Below are 23910 nucleotides of genomic sequence, written 5' to 3'. Positions count from 1 at the left end.
AATCTTTATGATATGTACTGCTAGAGAATCTTACGCAGCATGTCTGTTAGGCGTCTTACTTGCCAAAAGGAATCACCATGGATCACCAAGATCACACTGTGAGTTAAGCTTGTTTTTAAATGATTTTGGGTGAATAATTTGCTTACTAGATTTATATTTAGATTCTGCTAATTATGGTGATTTGTTTTGTTTCCAACATTTTGACAATCACTACTTGCACAAAACTAATGACAGAGGTGGAGGGAGAGGGAGGGCAGGAGGGAGACGCAGGGCAGGAGGGAGAGGGAGGGCAGGAGGGAGAGAGAGGGCAGGAGGGAGAGGAAGATGCAGAGAGAGAGCAGGAGTGAAAGACACAGATGGAGAGGGAGTGAGAGAGTAGGAGGGACAGAAAGGGCAGGAGGGAGATGGAGGGCAGGAGGGAGAGGGAGAGAGAGGGCAGCAGAGAAACAGGACAGGAGGGAGAGAGAGGGCAGGAGAGAGGGAGAGATGGAGAAGCAGAGCAGGAGGGAGAGAGAGATGGAGAGGGGGAGGGAGGGTAGGAGGGAGAGAGAGAGAGGGCAGCATGGAGACAGGGCAGGAGAGAGACTGAGGGCAGAAGGCAGAGAGAGATAGAATGGGATTGCTGAAAGGAGAGAGAGATGAGAAGGGAGAGGGAGGGTAAGAGCATGAGACAGGCCAGAAGGGAGAGGGAGGGCAGAAGGGAGATAGAGAGCAGGAAGAAGGGCAGCAGGGACAGAAAGGGCAGGGGAAAGAGGGAGGGAGAGCGAGGGCAGGATAGAGAGGGAGTGCATGAGGAAGAGGAAGGTTAGGAAGCAGAGGGTAGGCAGGATGGAGAGGAAGTGCACGATAGACAGAGATAGAGAGAGCGAGCAGGAGAGAGAGAGATATGGAAAGGGAGGGCAGGAGGGACACAGATGTATGTATGCTGGGTCTAGTAGCACAGTGGATGAAGGCATCTGCTGCAGGGACCTGTGTACAACCTCATGGTCACAAGTCTTTGTTTTGCTTTAGCCCCGCCCCTTTCCTCTCTGACCCCGCACCCACCAGAGGGGCCTTCGGCCACTATCCACACTGTAAATTTGGCCCCCGAGAGTAACTTTATGTGTACCCATGAAAACTAACTGACGAGATTGACTTAAATGATTTCATAAAGGGCCCGTCTAACGGTAGATCTAAAAGGCAGTTGTGGACAACAGCATTAATACCCTTTCCTCCCGAATTTACGCATTCAATAATATTTTTCATCTGTTGTTGAAATAGTACATCATGGAGTATCTGTTTTATACCATGGACAAAATCAATTGCGTTCTGTTATGCAGTTTGCGTGGACCTTGCAGACCCTAATGCATGGAAAAGTGCCTTGGACCTATGCAGGGCTTTAAATGGGATAAAAAAACTGAGGGGTCTTTCAAAGGGGCATGACCAATGTAATCTGGGCCGTGGCTTAAAACTCGTAAACGAAAAATCTGTGCTTAGCATAGTGTGCTGCCCGACTTGTATTTTGCTATTTGTGTCATTGCATCTAAATATGATACAACAAGTAACAGCATACCTACAACAAGTGAGGACTATTGGCTTTGACAATGATTGATAGTTGCAAAAGTTAAATAAACAGAAACTTTGGCCTGTCGATAATGTTCAGAAAGCTTCCACTTACAGTCCTGGTGACGCCACAACAATATTGCTGTACCTGAGTCTCAGAAAGAGAAGGAAAATCCACAGAGAAAATGACTCTCTTTAAGGGATTTCCCTTCCCTTGCAACGCTCACCTAGCATGACCTCATGCCGTCACTTCTTCACTAGTGAGAACTGAGCAGTGTCAGCAGTGTCAGCAGTGCACATAATCTGCCTGCAGTCTCTGAAGGGGTCTGTATCGGGCTCTGTTTTATGCCCAGGAACTTTTTCTCGAACTGCAGCAACAGCAGGTTGTCACTGCAGTCCGGGAAAAAAGACAGTCTGCCTGTGCCAGGGCTCAAAACAGAACCCGATAGAGACCTGTTTCGAGCCTACCTTAAAAAAACTGCCGGTGCTCAGACCCGAAGAGACCCGGCCCACTTAAAGCCCTGAAACTATGTTAATATTTCCTCTCTCTTTGCACCCTTAAATTTGACTGACAAACAACGTTTGCTTTCCATGAGACACGCTTCTTTTTCGATGTTCCACATTCAACGCCTAGAGTCTTTGCCTTTTATTAGCAGAAGCCACAGCTGCAAGGTGGCTAATCCACGGATTAATTACTCTACCTTTCGAGCATTTTCAGTTTTGAAATTCCATGAAGTATTTTGACATAGGCAGATATGAGCGGCTCAGAACCTCCTACTTGCATGAATCCTTGTCGCTCCCTTTCACTTATAGATGCCTTAGGGACGGGAAAGAAATATATATGAATAGAGATGAGTGTACAGAAACACGGGATCACTTGTTGATGTGTAGGCACATCCAATTGCACGGGTCATGTAACCAGAACCGCTCTAATGTAGCATGTGTTTTGAAAGGTACACTGGTGCGTGCTATAATCCCGACTTTTACCTTATTGGTTAACGGGAGTTATTTACTTTTAAACAATTGGAACAGTCAAGTCCGAACTACAAAAGCCATGTCCTTCCCAGAACGGAATCAAGCATCCGAGGACCGGACCGGTTTCGAGGTAACACCTCTCATCAGCCCGGCTAGCTTGACTCCAGTGGTGTGGAGTGCCTGGGACCCACATCTGGGCATCCCCAGTACACTTATAGCGAGTTTGCAAAAACAACAGGTGATGGACCGAATGAGGATCAATGTCACACATTCAACCCAGTCAAAAGATCTGGGTCCTAATCCATCGTTTTTTTGCACTCCACACCACCCTGGGTTAGACAATGGCGATATGCAAATCAGCTCTGACCCTGTGCCCCATGGGAACAGTCCAGTCCGAACTACAAAAGCCATGTCCTTCCCAGACTTGGAGTCAAGCTAGCCGGGCTGATGAGAGGTGTTACCTCGAAACCGGTCCGGTCCTCGGATGCTTGATTCCGTTCTGGGAAGGACATGGCTTTTGTAGTTCGGACTGGACTGTTCCCATGGGGCAACAGGGTCAGAGCTGATTTGCATATCGCCATTGTCTAACTCAGGGTGGTGTGGAGTGCAAAAAAACGATGGATTTGGGCCCAGATCTTTTGACTGGGGGAATGTGTGACATTGATCCAAATTCAGTCCATCACTTGTTGTTTTTGCAATTGCCGCCCTAAGTGCGCTGGGGATGCCCAGACGTGGGTCCCAGGCACTCCACACCACTTGGAGTCAAGCTAGCCGGGCTGATGAGAGGTGTTACCTCGAAACCGGTCCGGTCCTCGGATGCTTGATTCCGTTCTGGGAAGGAGATGGCTTTTGTAGTTCGGACTGGACTGTTCCCATGGGGCAACAGGGTCAGAGCTGATTTGCATATCGCCATTGTCTAACTCAGGGTGGTGTGGAGTGCAAAAAAACGATGGATTTGGGCCCAGATCTTTTGACTGGGGGAATGTGTGACATTGATCCAAATTCAGTCCATCACTTGTTGTTTTTGCAATTGCCGCCCTAAGTGCGCTGGGGATGCCCAGACGTGGGTCCCAGGCACTCCACACCACTTGGAGTCAAGCTAGCCGGGCTGATGAGAGGTGTTACCTCGAAACCGGTCCGGTCCTCGGATGCTTGATTCCGTTCTGGGAAGGACATGGCTTTTGTAGTTCGGACTGGACTGTTCCCATGGGGCAACAGGGTCAGAGCTGATTTGCATATCGCCATTGTCTAACCCAGGGTGGTGTGGAGTGCAAAAAAACGATGGATTTGGGCCCAGATCTTTTGACTGGGGGAATGTGTGACATTGATCCACATTCAGTCCATCACTTGTTGTTTTTGCAATTGCCGCCCTAAGTGCGCTGGGGATGCCCAGACGTGGGTCCCAGGCACTCCACACCACTTGGAGTCAAGCTAGCCGGGCTGATGAGAGGTGTTACCTCGAAACCGGTCCGGTCCTCGGATGCTTGATTCCGTTCTGGGAAGGACATGGCTTTTGTAGTTCGGACTGGACTGTTCCCATGGGGCAACAGGGTCAGAGCTGATTTGCATATCGCCATTGTCTAACCCAGGGTGGTGTGGAGTGCAAAAAAACGATGGATTTGGGCCCAGATCTTTTGACTGGGGGAATGTGTGACATTGATCCACATTCAGTCCATCACTTGTTGTTTTTGCAATTGCCGCCCTAAGTGCGCTGGGGATGCCCAGACGTGGGTCCCAGGCACTCCACACCACTTGGAGTCAAGCTAGCCGGGCTGATGAGAGGTGTTACCTCGAAACCGGTCCGGTCCTCGGATGCTTGATTCCGTTCTGGGAAGGACATGGCTTTTGTAGTTCGGACTGGACTGTTCCCATGGGGCAACAGGGTCAGAGCTGATTTGCATATCGCCATTGTCTAACCCAGGGTGGTGTGGAGTGCAAAAAAACGATGGATTTGGGCCCAGATCTTTTGACTGGGGGAATGTGTGACATTGATCCACATTCAGTCCATCACTTGTTGTTTTTGCAATTGCCGCCCTAAGTGCGCTGGGGATGCCCAGTCGTGGGTCCCAGGCACTCCACACCACTTGGAGTCAAGCTAGCCGGGCTGATGAGAGGTGTTACCTCGAAACCGGTCCGGTCCTCGGATGCTTGATTCCGTTCTGGGAAGGACATGGCTTTTGTAGTTCGGACTGGACTGTTCCCATGGGGCAACAGGGTCAGAGCTGATTTGCATATCGCCATTGTCTAACCCAGGGTGGTGTGGAGTGCAAAAAAACAATGGATTTGGGCCCAGATCTTTTGACTGGGGGAATGTGTGACATTGATCCACATTCAGTCCATCACTTGTTGTTTTTGCAATTGCCGCCCTAAGTGCGCTGGGGATGCCCAGACGTGGGTCCCAGGCACTCCACACCACTTGGAGTCAAGCTAGCTGGGCTGATGAGAGGTGTTACCTCGAAACCGGTCCGGTCCTCGGATGCTTGATTCCGTTCTGGGAAGGACATGGCTTTTGTAGTTCGGACTGGACTGTTCCCATGGGGCAACAGGGTCAGAGCTGATTTGCATATTGCCATTGTCTAACTCAGGGTGGTGTGGAGTGCAAAAAAACAGTGGATTTGGGCCCAGATCTTTTGACTGGGGGAATGTGTGACATTGATCCAAATTCAGTCCATCACTTGTTGTTTTTGCAATTGCCGCCCTAAGTGCGCTGGGGATGCCCAGACGTGGGTCCCAGGCACTCCACACCACTTGGAGTCAAGCTAGCCGGGCTGATGAGAGGTGTTACCTCGAAACCGGTCCGGTCCTCGGATGCTTGATTCCGTTCTGGGAAGGACATGGCTTTTGTAGTTCGGACTGGACTGTTCCCATGGGGCAACAGGGTCAGAGCTGATTTGCATATCGCCATTGTCTAACCCAGGGTGGTGTGGAGTGCAAAAAAACGATGGATTTGGGCCCAGATCTTTTGACTGGGGGAATGTGTGACATTGATCCACATTCAGTCCATCACTTGTTGTTTTTGCAATTGCCGCCCTAAGTGCGCTGGGGATGCCCAGTCGTGGGTCCCAGGCACTCCACACCACTTGGAGTCAAGCTAGCCGGGCTGATGAGAGGTGTTACCTCGAAACCGGTCCGGTCCTCGGATGCTTGATTCCGTTCTGGGAAGGACATGGCTTTTGTAGTTCGGACTGGACTGTTCCCATGGGGCAACAGGGTCAGAGCTGATTTGCATATCGCCATTGTCTAACCCAGGGTGGTGTGGAGTGCAAAAAAACGATGGATTTGGGCCCAGATCTTTTGACTGGGGGAATGTGTGACATTGATCCACATTCAGTCCATCACTTGTTGTTTTTGCAATTGCCGCCCTAAGTGCGCTGGGGATGCCCAGACGTGGGTCCCAGGCACTCCACACCACTTGGAGTCAAGCTAGCCGGGCTGATGAGAGGTGTTACCTCGAAACCGGTCCGGTCCTCGGATGCTTGATTCCGTTCTGGGAAGGACATGGCTTTTGTAGTTCGGACTGGACTGTTCCCATGGGGCAACAGGGTCAGAGCTGATTTGCATATCGCCATTGTCTAACCCAGGGTGGTGTGGAGTGCAAAAAAACGATGGATTTGGGCCCAGATCTTTTGACTGGGGGAATGTGTGACATTGATCCACATTCAGTCCATCACTTGTTGTTTTTGCAATTGCCGCCCTAAGTGCGCTGGGGATGCCCAGACGTGGGTCCCAGGCACTCCACACCACTTGGAGTCAAGCTAGCCGGGCTGATGAGAGGTGTTACCTCGAAACTGGTCCGGTCCTCGGATACTTGATTCCGTTCTGGGAAGGACATGGCTTTTGTAGTTCGGACTGGACTGTTCCCATGGGGCAACAGGGTCAGAGCTGATTTGCATATCGCCATTGTCTAACCCAGGGTGGTGTGGAGTGCAAAAAAACGATGGATTTGGGCCCAGATCTTTTGACTGGGGGAATGTGTGACATTGATCCACATTCAGTCCATCACTTGTTGTTTTTGCAATTGCTGCCCTAAGTGCGCTGGGGATGCCCAGACGTGGGTCCCAGGCACTCCACACCACTTGGAGTCAAGCTAGCCAGGCTGATGAGAGGTGTTTCCTCGAAACCGGTCCGGTCCTCGGATGCTTGATTCCGTTCTGGGAAGGACATGGCTTTTGTAGTTCGGACTGGACTGTTCCCATGGGGCAACAGGGTCAGAGCTGATTTGCATATCGCCATTGTCTAACCCAGGGTGGTGTGGAGTGCAAAAAAACGATGGATTTGGGCCCAGATCTTTTGACTGGGGGAATGTGTGACATTATCCACATTCAGTCCATCACTTGTTGTTTTTGCAATTGCCGCCCTAAGTGCGCTGGGGATGCTCAGACGTGGGTCCCAGGCACTCCACACCACTTGGAGTCAAGCTAGCCGGGCTGATGAGAGGTGTTACCTCGAAACCGGTCCGGTCCTCGGATGCTTGATTCCGTTCTGGGAAGGACATGGCTTTTGTAGTTCGGACTGGACTGTTCCCATGGGGCAACAGGGTCAGAGCTGATTTGCATATCGCCATTGTCTAACCCAGGGTGGTGTGGAGTGCAAAAAAACGATGGATTTGGGCCCAGATCTTTTGACTGGGGGAATGTGTGACATTGATCCACATTCAGTCCATCACTTGTTGTTTTTGCAATTGCCGCCCTAAGTGCGCTGGGGATGCCCAGATGTGGGTCCCAGGCACTCCACACCACTTGGAGTCAAGCTAGCCGGGCTGATGAGAGGTGTTACCTCGAAACCGGTCCAGTCCTCGGATGCTTGATTCCGTTCTGGGAAGGACATGGCTTTTGTAGTTCGGACTGGACTGTTCCCATGGGGCAACAGGGTCAGAGCTGATTTGCATATCGCCATTGTCTAACCCAGGGTGGTGTGGAGTGCAAAAAAACGATGGATTTGGGCCCGGATCTTTTGACTGGGGCATTGTGTGAGATTGATCCACATTCAGTCCATCACTTGTTGTTTTTGCAATTGCCGCCCTAAGTGCGCTGGGGATGCCCAGACGTGGGTCCCAGGCACTCCACACCACTTGGAGTCAAGCTAGCCGGGCTGATGAGAGGTGTTACCTCGAAACCGGTCCGGTCCTCGGATGCTTGATTCCGTTCTGGGAAGGACATGGCTTTTGTAGTTCGGACTGGACTGTTCCCATGGGGCAACAGGGTCAGAGCTGATTTGCATATCGCCATTGTCTAACCCAGGGTGGTGTGGAGTGCAAAAAAACGATGGATTTGGGCCCAGATCTTTTGACTGGGGGAATGTGTGACATTGATCCACATTCAGTCCATCACTTGTTGTTTTTGCAATTGCCGCCCTAAGTGCGCTGGGGATGCCCAGACGTGGGTCCCAGGCACTCCACACCACTTGGAGTCAAGCTAGCCGGGCTGATGAGAGGTGTTACCTCGAAACCGGTCCGGTCCTCGGATGCTTGATTCCGTTCTGGGAAGGACATGGCTTTTGTAGTTCGGACTGGACTGTTCCCATGGGGCAACAGGGTCAAAGCTGATTTGCATATCGCCATTGTCTATCCCAGGGTGGTGTGGAGTGCAAAAAAACGATGGATTTGGGCCCAGATCTTTTGACTGGGGGAATGTGTGACATTGATCCACATTCAGTCCATCACTTGTTGTTTTTGCAATTGCCGCCCTAAGTGCGCTGGGGATGCCCAGACGTGGGTCCCAGGCACTCCACACCACTTGGAGTCAAGCTAGCCGGGCTGATGAGAGGTGTTACCTCGAAACCGGTCCGGTCCTCGGATGCTTGATTCCGTTCTGGGAAGGACATGGCTTTTGTAGTTCGGACTGGACTGTTCCCATGGGGCAACAGGGTCAGAGCTGATTTGCATATCGCCATTGTCTAACCCAGGGTGGTGTGGAGTGCAAAAAAACGATGGATTTGGGCCCAGATCTTTTGACTGGGGGAATGTGTGACATTGATCCACATTCAGTCCATCACTTGTTGTTTTTGCAATTGCCGCCCTAAGTGCGCTGGGGATGCCCAGACGTTGGTCCCAGGCACTCCACACCACTTGGAGTCAAGCTAGCCGGGCTGATGAGAGGTGTTACCTCGAAACCGGTCCGGTCCTCGGATGCTTGATTCCGTTCTGGGAAGGACATGGCTTTTGTAGTTCGGACTGGACTGTTCCCATGGGGCAACAGGGTCAGAGCTGATTTGCATATCGCCATTGTCTAACCCAGGGTGGTGTGGAGTGCAAAAAAACAATGGATTTGGGCCCAGATCTTTTGACTGGGGGAATGCGTGACATTGATCCACATTCAGTCCATCACTTGTTGTTTTTGCAATTGCCGCCCTAAGTGCGCTGGGGATGCCCAGACGTGGGTCCCAGGCACTCCACACCACTTGGAGTCAAGCTAGCCGGGCTGATGAGAGGTGTTACCTCGAAACCGGTCCGGTCCTCGGATGCTTGATTCCGTTCTGGGAAGGACATGGCTTTTGTAGTTCGGACTGGACTGTTCCCATGGGGCAACAGGGTCAGAGCTGATTTGCATATCGCCATTGTCTAACCCAGGGTGGTGTGGAGTGCAAAAAAACGATGGATTTGGGCCCAGATCTTTTGACTGGGGGAATGTGTGACATTGATCCACATTCAGTCCATCACTTGTTGTTTTTGCAATTGCCGCCCTAAGTGCGCTGGGGATGCCCAGACGTGGGTCCCAGGCACTCCACACCACTTGGAGTCAAGCTAGCCGGGCTGATGAGAGGTGTTACCTCGAAACCGGTCCGGTCCTCGGATGCTTGATTCCGTTCTGGGAAGGACATGGCTTTTGTAGTTCGGACTGGACTGTTCCCATGGGGCAACAGGGTCAGAGCTGATTTGCATATCGCCATTGTCTAACTCAGGGTGGTGTGGAGTGCAAAAAAACTATGGATTTGGGCCCAGATCTTTTGACTGGGGGAATGTGTGACATTGATCCACATTCAGTCCATCACTTGTTGTTTTTGCAATTGCCGCCCTAAGTGCGCTGGGGATGCCCAGACGTGGGTGCCAGGCACTCCACACCACTTGGAGTCAAGCTAGCCGGGCTGATGAGAGGTGTTACCTCGAAACCGGTCCGGTCCTCGGATGCTTGATTCCGTTCTGGGAAGGACATGGCTTTTGTAGTTCGGACTGGACTGTTCCCATGGGGCAACAGGGTCAGAGCTGATTTGCATATCGCCATTGTCTAACCCAGGGTGGTGTGGAGTGCAAAAAAACGATGGATTTGGGCCCAGATCTTTTGACTGGGGGAATGTGTGACATTGATCCACATTCAGTCCATCACTTGTTGTTTTTGCAATTGCCGCCCTAAGTGCGCTGGGGATGCCCAGACGTGGGTCCCAGGCACTCCACACCACTTGGAGTCAAGCTAGCCGGGCTGATGAGAGGTGTTACCTCGAAACCGGTCCGGTCCTCGGATGCTTGATTCCGTTCTGGGAAGGACATGGCTTTTGTAGTTCGGACTGGACTGTTCCCATGGGGCAACAGGGTCAGAGCTGATTTGCATATCGCCATTATCTAACCCAGGGTGGTGTGGAGTGCAAAAAAACGATGGATTTGGGCCCAGATCTTTTGACTGGGGGAATGTGTGACATTTATCCACATTCAGTCCATCACTTGTTGTTTTTGCAATTGCCGCCCTAAGTGCGCTGGGGATGCCCAGACGTGGGTCCCAGGCACTCCACACCACTTGGAGTCAAGCTAGCCGGGCTGATGAGAGGTGTTACCTCGAAACCGGTCCGGTCCTCGGATGCTTGATTCCGTTCTGGGAAGGACATGGCTTTTGTAGTTCGGACTGGACTGTTCCCATGGGGCAACAGGGTCAGAGCTGATTTGCATATCGCCATTGTCTAACCCAGGGTGGTGTGGAGTGCAAAAAAACGATGGATTTGGGCCCAGATCTTTTGACTGGGGGAATGTGTGACATTGATCCACATTCAGTCCATCACTTGTTGTTTTTGCAATTGCCGCCCTAAGTGCGCTGGGGATGCCCAGACGTGGGTCCCAGGCACTCCACACCACTTAGAGTCAAGCTAGCCGGGCTGATGAGAGGTGTTACTTTGAAACCGGTCCGGTCCTCGGATGCTTGATTCCGTTCTGGGAAGGACATGGCTTTTGTAGTTCGGACTGGACTGTTCCCATGGGGCAACAGGGTCAGAGCTGATTTGCATATCGCCATTGTCTAACCCAGGGTGGTGTGGAGTGCAAAAAAACGATGGATTTGGGCCCAGATCTTTTGACTGGGGGAATGTGTGACATTGATCCACATTCAGTCCATCACTTGTTGTTTTTGCAATTGCCGCCCTAAGTGCGCTGGGGATGCCCAGACGTGGTTCCCAGGCACTCCACACCACTTGGAGTCAAGCTAGCCGGGCTGATGAGAGGTGTTACCTCGAAACCGGTCCGGTCCTCGGATGCTTGATTCCGTACTGGGAAGGACATGGCTTTTGTAGTTCGGACTGGACTGTTCTCATGGGGCAACAGGGTCAGAGCTGATTTGCATATCGCCATTGTCTAACCCAGGGTGGTGTGGAGTGCAAAAAAACGATGGATTTGGGCCCAGATCTTTTGACTGGGGGAATGTGTGACATTGATCCACATTCAGTCCATCACTTGTTGTTTTTGCAATTGCCGCCCTAAGTGCGCTGGGGATGCCCAGACGTGGGTCCCAGGCACTCCACACCACTTGGAGTCAAGCTAGCCGGGCTGATGAGAGGTGTTACCTCGAAACCGGTCCGGTCCTCGGATACTTGATTCCGTTCTGGGAAGGACATGGCTTTTGTAGTTCGGACTGGACTGTTCCCATGGGGCAACAGGGTCAGAGCTGATTTGCATATCGCCATTGTCTAACCCAGGGTGGTGTGGAGTGCAAAAAAACGATGGATTTGGGCCCAGATCTTTTGACTGGGGGAATGTGTGACATTGATCCACATTCAGTCCATCACTTGTTGTTTTTGCAATTGCCGCCCTAAGTGCGCTGGGGATGCCCAGACGTGGGTCCCAGGCACTCCACACCACTTGGAGTCAAGCTAGCCGGGCTGATGAGAGGTGTTACCTCGAAACCGGTCCGGTCCTCGGATGCTTGATTCCGTTCTGGGAAGGACATGGCTTTTGTAGTTCGGACTGGACTGTTCCCATGGGGCAACAGGGTCAGAGCTGATTTGCATATCGCCATTGTCTAACCCAGGGTGGTGTGGAGTGCAAAAAAACGATGGATTTGGGCCCAGAACTTTTGACTGGGGGAATGTGTGACATTGATCCACATTCAGTCCATCACTTGTTGTTTTTGCAATTGCCGCCCTAAGTGCGCTGGGGATGCCCAGACGTGGGTCCCAGGCACTCCACACCACTTGGAGTCAAGCTAGCCGGGCTGATGAGAGGTGTTACCTCGAAACCGGTCCGGTCCTCGGATGCTTGATTCCGTTCTGGGAAGGACATGGCTTTTGTAGTTCGGACTGGACTGTTCCCATGGGGCAACAGGGTCAGAGCTGATTTGCATATCGCCATTGTCTAACCCAGGGTGGTGTGGAGTGCAAAAAAACGATGGATTTGGGCCCAGATCTTTTGACTGGGGGAATGTGTGACATGGATCCACATTCAGTCCATCACTTGTTGTTTTTGCAATTGCCGCCCTAAGTGCGCTGGGGATGCCCAGACGTGGGTCCCAGGCACTCCACACCACTTGGAGTCAAGCTAGCCGGGCTGATGAGAGGTGTTACCTCGAAACCGGTCCGGTCCTCGGATGCTTGATTCCGTTCTGGGAAGGACATGGCTTTTGTAGTTCGGACTGGACTGTTCCCATGGGGTAACAGGGTCAGACCTGATTTGCATATCGCCATTGTCTAACCCAGGGTGGTGTGGAGTGCAAAAAAACGATGGATTTGGGCCCAGATCTTTTGACTGGGGGAATGTGTGACATTGATCCACATTCAGTCCATCACTTGTTGTTTTTGCAATTGCCGCCCTAAGTGCGCTGGGGATGCCCAGACGTGGGTCCCAGGCACTCCACACCACTTGGAGTCAAGCTAGCCGGGCTGATGAGAGGTGTTACCTCGAAACCGGTCCGGTCCTCGGATGCTTGATTCCGTTCTGGGAAGGACATGGCTTTTGTAGTTCGGACTGGACTGTTCCCATGGGGCAACAGGGTCAGAGCTGATTTGCATATCGCCATTGTCTAACCCAGGGTGGTGTGGAGTGCAAAAAAACGATGGATTTGGGCCCAGATCTTTTGACTGGGGGAATGTGTGACATTGATCCACATTCAGTCCATCACTTGTTGTTTTTGCAATTGCCACCCTAAGTGCGCTGGGGATGCCCAGACGTGGGTCCCAGGCACTCCACACCACTTGGAGTCAAGCTAGCCGGGCTGATGAGAGGTGTTACCTCGAAACCGGTCCGGTCCTCGGATGCTTGATTCCGTTCTGGGAAGGACATGGCTTTTGTAGTTCGGACTGGACTGTTCCCATGGGGTAACAGGGTCAGAGCTGATTTGCATATCGCCATTGTCTAACCCAGGGTGGTGTGGAGTGCAAAAAAACTATGGATTTGGGCCCAGATCTTTTGACTGGGGGAATGTGTGACATTGATCCACATTCAGTCCATCACTTGTTGTTTTTGCAATTGCCGCCCTAAGTGCGCTGGGGATGCCCAGACGTGGGTCCCAGGCACTCCACACCACTTGGAGTCAAGCTAGCCGGGCTGATGAGAGGTGTTACCTCGAAACCGGTCCGGTCCTCGGATGCTTGATTCCGTTCTGGGAAGGACATGGCTTTTGTAGTTCGGACTGGACTGTTCCCATGGGGCAACAGGGTCAGAGCTGATTTGCATATCGCCATTGTCTAACCCAGGGTGGTGTGGAGTGCAAAAAAACGATGGATTTGGGCCCAGATCTTTTGACTGGGGGAATGTGTGACATTGATCCACATTCAGTCCATCACTTGTTGTTTTTGCAATTGCCGCCCTAAGTGCGCTGGGGATGCCCAGACGTGGGTCCCAGGCACTCCACACCACTTTGAGTCAAGCTAGCCGGGCTGATGAGAGGTGTTACCTCGAAACCGGTCCGGTCCTCGGATGCTTGATTCCGTTCTGGGAAGGACATGGCTTTTGTAGTTCGGACTGGACTGTTCCCATGGGGCAACAGGGTCAGAGCTGATTTGCATATCGCCATTGTCTAACCCAGGGTGGTGTGGAGTGCAAAAAAACGATGGATTTGGGCCCAGATCTTTTAACTGGGGGAATGTGTGACATTGATCCACATTCAGTCCATCACTTGTTGTTTTTGCAATTGCCGCCCTAAGTGCGCTGGGGATGCCCAGACGTGGGTCCCAGGCACTCCACACCACTTGGAGTCAAGCTAGCCGGGCTGATGAGAGGTGTTACCTCGAAACCGGTCCGGTCCTCGGATGCTTGATTCCGTTCTGGGAAGGACATGGCTTTTGTAGTTCGGACTGGACTGTTCCCATGGGGCAACAGGGTCAGAGCTGATTTGCATATCGCCATTGTCTAACCCAGGGTGGTGTGGAGTGCAAAAAAACGATGGATTTGGGCCCAGATCTTTTGACTGGGGGAATGTGTGACATTGATCCACATTCAGTCCATCACTTGTTGTTTTTGCAATTGCCGCCCTAAGTGCGCTGGGGATGCCCAGACGTGGGTCCCAGGCACTCCACACCACTTGGAGTCAAGCTAGCCGGGCTGATGAGAGGTGTTACCTCGAAACCGGTCCGGTCCTCGGATGCTTGATTCCGTTCTGGGAAGGACATGGCTTTTGTAGTTCGGACTGGACTGTTCCCATGGGGCAACAGGGTCAGAGCTGATTTGCATATCGCCATTGTCTAACCCAGGGTGGTGTGGAGTGCAAAAAAACGATGGATTTGGGCCCAGATCTTTTGACTGGGGGAATGTGTGACATTGATCCACATTCAGTCCATCACTTGTTGTTTTTGCAATTTCTCATTTCAACAGCACACCCTGGATCTTTTGGCAAGTAAGAGACCTAACTGACATGCTGCCTAACATTCTGTAGCAGTACATTTCATGAAGACTAACTAACTTCAAGAAATGACTTTTTAACACATCAACTAAGATAATTATTCATCCAGATTCATTTAAAAATAAACTTGATTCACAATGTAATCTTAGACACATGACCACGATGTCACATGTAATCTGCCATTTCTCTCTCTACCTACACTATGTGTGTCTCTGCTAATACCATCTCTCGATCTCTGCACCATCTTTACAGATTACAGAAAAACGCTTCCAAATCAGAGAAATAATTACTGTCTGTTTTAAACACATTTTATATACCATTTATTCAGTATACCAAAAATGGTTGCAAAACTACAATTTACAGTTGAAGGAAAGAAACTGAGGAAGGAGAATAAGGAAAATAACTGACAGCAGGCGCGCAACCCCCATTGAACTCACAGGGCTTCAACCCCCCCCCCCCCCCCCCGGTCGGGTGTGGCAGCCCGGGATAAGACAGATCCCGGGATCACACAGAGCCGCACCCGAACGTTTCACATGTCTTTAAAGAACCATTTGAATGTTAATTAGGCCTTGCAGTTGTTTCACCCCTTCTAAGAGCTCCTGCAGCTTCACTCTGCCTACTGATTAAACGTTCAGGCCTCCCTAACAACATTTTTTGTTAGCCCCCCCCCCCCTGAAATTTGGCTCCAGTTGCGCCTCGGACTGACAGTGAATAAAAAGAACTAACAGTGAGGGATTACATAACAGGATGAGTGAAGAGCACTGAGGATAATGAAACATATTAAGAGAAATTTAAAAGTAGTAAGTGAGAACAAATAATTTATACAAAGAGTGAGGAAACGAAAAGGAAGAGTAGTAGAAAGAAAATAAAACAGTGCCAAAGACAAAAATGAGGTCAGTCAGAGACTGTGAGGGAGAGAAATTATAGTGACTAAAGCATAATTTACGGTGAAACACAATGAAAAAGAATTAGAGACTCACCTTTACCAATGCTTTATTAGATGTAGAACAGTGGTAGTCACAAAACAGATTTTCGTTTGCAGAAACTCTGAATAAGGCTTCTATCACTGCAATCAAAGATTAATGGCACACATTTGCTCTCAATACAGACTCATATTTGCCTATATAACCAATCATATTTGTTCCCGCACAAATTCAAAATCAAATTGACATTTCAGTTGGTTGTCCCTTTCAATATTTTCAGTCACATAAAGGTCACCCTTCACCCTCTGCCTTCTCTGGCTATTACCATGGTAACACCTCATTCTGCACCTGGCTGAAGACACAGGTCAAAAGTTCATATCTCAATGTTCCAAATCAAACCAGCAAGACTGATTGCCCTCCAAACACACCTGCTTATCCATGGCTTTGTTAGTTTTCAATATTTTTTCACAACCAATAGCATTTTTCGTTTTAAAAAAACATTAACATGCAACCTAGTCTTCAATCTTGAATTGTAAGAATCAACCAATCATTTCTAGTTTTTCAAGTACACCAAACCTCATCCACTTTTTTATCAAAACTCTCAGCTTCTAACTGCCATTTCACTTCCAGAACCCATCGGAGCACTACTGCATCTGCCTTGAAAATGAAAGTTTGGCTTTTAGGACACAGCTATATTCACTGGAGTGAAAAATATGCAGCAAACAGACGTATTTCCAACCTTGATTTACCAAATGTGGACATTACGTGGATTGGCCACAGAGGATTGAGATGTCACCAATTGATACCATTGGTGAAAACTTTCATGCATCTCCCACAACCTGACCTCATAATTGTGCACTGTGGTGGAAATGATCTAGGCACATTGACTGGGGTAGGTCTGGAAATGCTTCTAAAGGACACCTTTCGGCAATTGATGACACTTTTTCCTCAAACTGCCTTTGTGTATTCCAATATATGCCAAAGACAGAAATGGAATTGGTCCAATCAACATTGGCCACAGATTGAGAAAGCAAGGAAACATGTAAATAAATCTGTTTCTGCTTTCCTCAGAGACTATAGCATGGGTTCTATATACCACAACTTCCGTTACAACATGCAAGGCATCTATCGGAGAGATGGTGTTAATTTCACGGATGAGGGGAATAGAATCTTCCTCTGTAATATGAGACTCTGCATCGGTACTTACTTGTAGGTACAAAAAAGCACCCATTTAACACAAGGGCTCTTTTTTGAGCCAACTTACATCTAAACACTCAAACTTGTAATTTAACTTCATTTTTTTAATCTTTTTTGTTCGCCGTGCGCGACCGGGTGCGCGCACCCCGCAACTTTTTTGCAAAAAAAAAATGTTTCTTTTAGACTTTTGGGGTCCTTAATGAACCCCCTGAGAAAACGTAGGAGGTCAGGGAGTCTCCACCCTGCCCCCTTTCCACGCTCTCCGCTATAGTTTTTCACACTCTTGTAAATAGCAGTGCATGACTGGGTGCGCGCACCCCACAACTTTTTTGCAAAAAAAAAATGTTTCTTTTTGGCTTTGGGGGTCCTTAAGGCACCCCCTGAGAAAACCTACGGGGCCAGAGAGTCTCTACCTTGTCCCCTTTCCATGTTCTGCCCCTTTGTTCTGTACAATATATTCACTCGCAAGAACAAAATGGCGCTCAACACTTCCTGATTTCCTCCGAATCGAATGTTGACAGACGTCAAACAGCAAATCAGAATTCCGCTCGCGCACAGCCGCACTAGTGCGCGCACCCGTGCGCGCTTATAGATATATAATTGATTTCAACTTTCATTTTCTCAGCAATACGGAACGGATTTACACCATTCAAAGAAAAGCGTAATCTGCGAGCCAGACTCTACCCTTTTGCCAAACTTCTTATAAATCCATTCAGCCGTTCGAGCTGTAGCCGTGTCTAAACGTCCTATGGAAAATAACATGGGGAAAACGTGTTTTGGGACCCCCATTTTATCTCAGCCCCCACTTGACGAATCCCCCCAAAACTTTCAGGGAAGGAGCGCAGCGGACTGAGCCATCTTCTTTGAGAAATTCGCAAAGATTCGTCCACCGGCGCTAAAGTTAATCCAAATAGAATGTTGCGGATTTCCTATGGAAACTAGGCCCTAACTATAACTACCTAATGGCGACGGCCAGTAGGTAATATATATATATATATATATATATATATATATATATATATATATATATATATATATATATATATATATATATATATATATATATATATATATATAGATATATATATATAGATATATATATGTATATATATATATATGTGTATATATATAAACCAGCCTCACAACCCCTCCAGTATGTGTCAGTGCCCCAATGCATCTGATCCCCTAATTTCAGGATCAGATGCCAGCATAACAACTCTTTCAACACACTTTCATTAAACTGAGTACACACAGAAGGATTGGCTGCCCTGTGCCAAATTGTGATCAACTGGCTGTCAGTTATCTCTACACTTTGGACCGCTCTCCACCGTGCATTGTAATGTATGTAAATCAATTGGGGATATTTCCAACCTCTATAGAATCATGAAATAATAGGTTTCTTGCTGACCCCTTCAACGAATAGGTCTATCATATGACCTTTTCTCTCATACCCCTTGCCCTCGACACAGGCGGGTGACTCAGTTTAAGAGTGGTTACCCTAAAAATGTCAGTTCTGTCCAGGGGGGAAATCGTTAACACACTGGTCTCGTGTTTTCAACTATCAGGCCTTTACTTGATTTTATTCTTTCCAAACAGGAGCTGGACAGGCGATGTTGACATTGTAGGTCTTGTAATATAAACAAGACGTTTGAGTCTGGAGGCCTGATTTGTTCTGTCTGCACCGCCAAACTGTTGGGGTCAAATCCTCATCTCTAGGGAGAGGATTCTCAGATATTGGGAGGATGCGGGTCTTGGAGCCACATCTGATCAAATTCTTCTTTTGCATTGCAAACATGTACAGAGATTCACAGCGAAAGAGTCGATATTTAGTTAAATACAAGAGGCTGTCTGCAAACTTCAAGCAATATTTGGGACACATGGCAGGGATCTCGGTCATGTGAAGGTGAAACATGACTTGAAATGAAATGAATGAAGACATCTTTGGCTTCTTTTTGTTTTGATGGATCCTCAAATGCTTCTGTTTGACTTCTAATTTATAGAGCCCAACAACTTCCCATAGGGTATACTGGTGTTGATATAGGAATATATGTAAAATAAAGACACAAAGCGTCTAACAAGGTGCGAAAACGTTGACTTTTTAAGAGGTTACAAAAGCAGAAATTAGTCTTAGCTGGAAGGTCTTGAGGAGTGGCACTCCAAGCTTCAGTTGTGAGTACAAGAAAGACACATCAAGCATGGCAGACTCTGGCAGGGCAAGAAATCACAAGCATCTTTGGATTGTTGTGGGAGTATATTTCTTAAAGTGGTATTAAATATAATTAGAATAGGGGCAGTGGATATCTTGATGAAAAAGACCTTGAAAAATCATCTTTTCTTATTAGGAAGCCATAGAAGTGACTTCTGATGCATAATGATGTGTGTACTTTTTGTGAAGCCTTGGATGCAGCAGCAGCATTTTGAATATACTTTAAACAGCAAATGCGATAAAAACTAAGGCAAAGGTAGAGAGTTACAGTAGTCCAGACGTGAGATCACTAATGCTTGGACCACTGATTGTATGTGCTTATCTGGGAGAAGGTACAGGATCTCCTCATGGTATGTAAAATAAGAAAGCAGTTATTAGAAAGCTTGTGGTTGTAATTTGTGAAGGCAGGCTGCTTCCTGGTTCTTCTGCGACTGGCATTTGGACATGTGGATAGCATACAGGTATGGGATAGGTTGTGATGGGGAAGATGCACCATGTCTTTAGTCAAAGGGGGAACATTCTAGCTCAATGACCCAGATGATGCTCTTTTCCTGGCCAGCTTTTCTCCTAGTAATTTGCATCTCTTGGGCACCTGTAGCTTTTCCTGTGAGATTCTGGTTCAAGACAATAATGTCTTGCGGCAACAGTAATACTGCAGCCAAGGGACATATCATGTTCGAACCAGTTTCCTGTTGGTATTTCGACTCACCTTCCTACAAGAGGTATGCACGATTTCAATTCACATCAGATACTGACTAGTAAACTTTAATGCTGTAAGTAAATTTCAACGAAAACATTGCAATTGCGCCAACTCTTATTATTCCTCTTGTTAATGCTAACACTGGGAGCACTCCTGAATGCCTGGACGGTCTGTATTGGTTCCTGGTGCATACTGTGGAACTCTTAAGGATTGTATTCAGAAGGAAACAGATGGCTTGCTCTTTCTCTGCAACAAGGAGCTTGCAGTGAGGCTACTGGGCACATTTCTGTTATTTTAAGGCCTGGTCGTTATCTCCTCTCTGTGCAGTAATGTTGCCTTTTCTCTGTTATTTTCATTTTCTCGTCTCTACCCCTCAGTTCTGGCATTTCGGCCATTGGGTGGAAGTGGTGATCGATGATAGATTACCAGTCAAGGATGGCAAGGTGCTGTTTGTGCACTCCCCCCAGCACACGGAATTCTGGAGCGCGCTGCTGGAGAAGGCCTATGCCAAGTAAGTGGTTTTTGCTTCCCCCCACCAAGTCTATAACACCCAATGATGCCCTGAATCTTACCTTACCATTCCAGAGGGTTGAGTTTACAGTGACCACTCCAGAGGGTTGAGTTTACAAACAGTGACAAGAGGTTACAAGGCTGACCACATCGAAGGCTTGAGGTTACAAACAGTGACAACACCAGAGGCTTTAGGTGACAAACACTGATCTCACCAGATATTTGAGGTTACAAACACTGCCCTCACCAGAGCTTTGAGGTTACAAGCAGTGACACCTCCAGAGGTTTGAGATTATACACAGTGACCACACCAGACGCTTAAGGTTAATAACAGTGACCACTCCAGAGGAGCTTGCAAACAGTGACCACACCTGAGTCTTGAGGTTACAAACAGTGATCATGCACAAGGCTTGAGTTTACAAACAGTGATCACACCAGAGACTTGAGGTTACAATCGGGGACCCGTCCAGAGGCTTGCGGTTACAGTGACCTCACCAAAGGTTAAGGTTACAAACGGTGCACCTCACAAGAGACTTGAGGTTACAAACACTGACCACACTAGAGGCTTAAGGTTACAAACAGAGACAATTACAGAGGTTTGAACTTACAAACACTGAACTCACAAGCGGCTTGAGCTTACAAACAGTGACAAAGCCAGAGGCTTTAGGTTGTAAAAAGTGACTGCATCAGAGGTGTGAGCCTACAAACACAGGCCATACCATAGGCTTGAGGTTACAAACACTAACCACACCAGAAGCTGGAGGTTACAAACACTGACCACACCAGAAGCTTAAGATTACAATCGGGGACCAGTCCAGAGGCTTGGGGTTATAAACAGCGACCGCACCAGAAGCTTAAGGTTACAATTGGGGACCAGTCCAGAGGCTTGAGGTTATAAACAGCGACTGCACCAAAAGCTTAATGTTACAATCGGGGACCAGTCCAGAGGCTTGAGGTTACAAACACTGACCACACCAGAAGCTTAAGATTACAATCGGGGACCAGTCCAGAGGCTTGAGGTTATAAACAGCGACCGCACCAGAAGCTTAAGGTTACAATTGGGGACCAGTCCAGAGGCTTGAGGTTATAAACAGCGACTGCACCAGAAGCTTAATGTTACAATCGGGGACCAGTCCAGAGGCTTGAGGTTATAAACAGCGACTGCACCAGAAGCTTAAGGTTACAATCGGGGACCAGTCCAGAGGCTTGAGGTTATAAACTGCGACTGCACCAGAAGCTTAAGGTTACAATCGGGGACCAGTCCAGAGGCTTGAGGTTATAAACAGCGACTGCACCAGAAGCTTAAGGTTACAATCGGGGACCAGTCCAGAGGCTTGAGGTTATAAACAGCGACTGCACCAGAAGCTTAAGGTTACAATCGGGGACCCGTCCAGAGGCTTGAGGTTATAAACAGCGACTGCACCAGAAGCTTAAGGTTACAATCGGGGACCAGTCCAGAGGCTTGAGGTTATAAACAGCGACTGCACCAGAAGCTTAAGGTTACAATCGGGGACCAGTCCAGAGGCTTGAGGTTATAAACAGCGACTGCACCAGAAGCTTAAGGTTACAATCGGGGAGCAGTCCAGAGGCTTGAGGTTATAAACAGCGACTGCACCAGAAGCTTAAGGTTACAATCGGGGACCAGTCCAGAGGCTTGAGGTTATAAACAGCGACTTCACCAGAAGCTTAAGGTTACAATCGGGGACCAGTCCAGAGGCTTGAGGTTATAAACAGCGACTGCACCAGAAGCTGAAGGTTACATTCAGGAATCAGTCCAGGGGCTTGAGGTTATAAACAGCGACTGCACCAGAAGCTTAAGGTTACAATCGGGGACCAGTCCAGAGGCTTGAGGTTATAAACAGCGACTGCACCAGAAGCTTAAGGTTACAATCGGGGACCAGTACAGAGGCTTGAGGTTATAAACAGCGACTGCACCAGAAGCTTAAGGTTACAATCGGGGACCAGTCCAGAGGCTTGAGGTTATAAACAGCGACTGCACCAGAAGCTTAAGGTTACAATCGGGGACCAGTACAGAGGCGTGAGGTTATAAACAGCGACTGCACCAGAAGCTTAAGGTTACAATCGGGGACCAGTCCAGAGGCTTGAGGTTATAAACAGCGACTGCACCAGAAGCTTAAGGTTACATTCAGGAATCACTCCAGGGGCTTGAGGTTATAAACAGCGACTGCACCAGAAGCTTAAGGTTACAATCGGGGAACAGTACAGAGGCTTGAGGTTATAAACAGCGACTGCACCAGAAGCTTAAGGTTACAATCGGGGACCAGTCCAGAGGCTTGAGGTTATAAACAGCGACTGCACCAGAAGCTTAAGGTTACAATCGGGGACCAGTCCAGAGGCTTGAGGTTATAAACAGCGACTGCACCAGAAGCTTAAGGTTACAATCGGGGACCCGTCCAGAGGCTTGAGGTTATAAACAGCGACTGCACCAGAAGCTTAAGGTTACAATCGGGGACCAGTCCAGAGGCTTGAGGTTATAAACAGCGACTGCACCAGAAGCTTAAGGTTACAATCGGGGACCAGTCCAGAGGCTTGAGGTTATAAACAGCGACTGCACCAGAAGCTTAAGGTTACAATCAGGGACCAGTCCAGAGGCTTGAGGTTATAAACAGCGACTGCACCAGAAGCTTAAGGTTACAATCGGGGACCAGTCCAGAGGCTTGAGGATATAAACAGCGACTGCACCAGAAGCTTAAGGTTACAATCGGGGACCAGTCCAGAGGCTTGAGGTTATAAACAGCGACCGCACCAGAAGCTTAAGGTTACAATTGGGGACCAGTCCAGAGGCTTGAGGTTATAAACAGCGACTGCACCAGAAGCTTAAGGTTACATTCAGGAATCAGTCCAGGGGCTTGAGGTTATAAACAGCGACTGCACCAGAAGCTTAAGGTTACAATCGGTGACCAGTCCAGAGGCTTGAGGTTATAAACAGCGACTGCACCAGAAGCTTAAGGTTACAATCGGTGACCAGTCCAGAGGCTTGAGGTTATAAACAACGACTGCACCAGAAGCTTAAGGTTACAATCGGGGACCAGTCCAGAGGCTTGAGGTTATAAACAGTGACTGCACCAGAAGCTTAAGGTTACATTCAGGAATCAGTCCAGGGGCTTGAGGTTATAAATGTCAGGATTCTGGAAAACCTCAGGATCAGGGTGATGCTGAAAGGGGTCCACCTCCTGATTTCCCCACACTTTGACTGTACATATAACACAGAGCGTAAAGGCAATCAAGCGAGGGATTACACAGGGAAGGTAGGGATGGGGTCTGGAACGGATGGGATAGCTGAAACGACAAGAACAAGAAATATTATCACATCAGTTCTACCTACTCTCATTCAATTCTCGCTAGAGGAACGATACATACCACTGAAATCAGGAGGGGACCTCTTTCCTCTAAAACATAGATACTTCTCTATCTCTGAGTGCTACCTAGAAGAAAACCATGAATTACTAACAGTTCAACAACCTTCTGTAAAGCATCACAAGGGTCAACCATACACCACGCATACCCTTAAAATGCTTCCTTTGCAGCTGTAATAGTTCTCTCCAGTAACCCAGTGGATACAGTTAGGGATATCACCAGAAACCTCAGTTCCAATCACTGAAGATCAAGAGTTCGATATATATAATGGGTACTTTCCAAGTCATACAAGAACAAAAAATGATAGAGTCATTTTAGCATTCCCAGCTGGGCCCAACTACTAATGGAACACTAACAAAAATAGTTCATGATGAATGCGTCCTCATCCGAGGCTTACCGACTTCCTTTTCTATAGGTTTGACATAGTTCCCAAATTATAGCTGCACAGAC

The 23910-nt window shown here is 48.5% G+C and overlaps 1 protein-coding gene across 1 annotated transcript in view; it reads left to right on the top strand.

The window, feature by feature from the left end:
• LOC147706795 (calpain-1 catalytic subunit-like) overlaps positions 1–23910 on the top strand; it is a 590138-nt gene that overhangs the window by 204500 nt on the left and 361728 nt on the right. Inside the window, exon 4 of the mRNA XM_086925927.1 lies at positions 19950–20083. Coding sequence (XP_086782053.1) covers positions 19950–20083 — 134 coding nt within the window. The remainder of the gene's footprint in view (positions 1–19949; positions 20084–23910) is intronic.

The sequence above is a fragment of the Lissotriton vulgaris genome, chromosome 6 (assembly GCF_964263255.1).
Source record: "Lissotriton vulgaris chromosome 6, aLisVul1.2, whole genome shotgun sequence".
Lineage (NCBI taxonomy): Eukaryota > Metazoa > Chordata > Amphibia > Caudata > Salamandridae > Lissotriton > Lissotriton vulgaris.
Note: the sequence above shows the minus strand (reverse complement) of the source record. Positions and strands in the feature narration are given on the sequence as shown.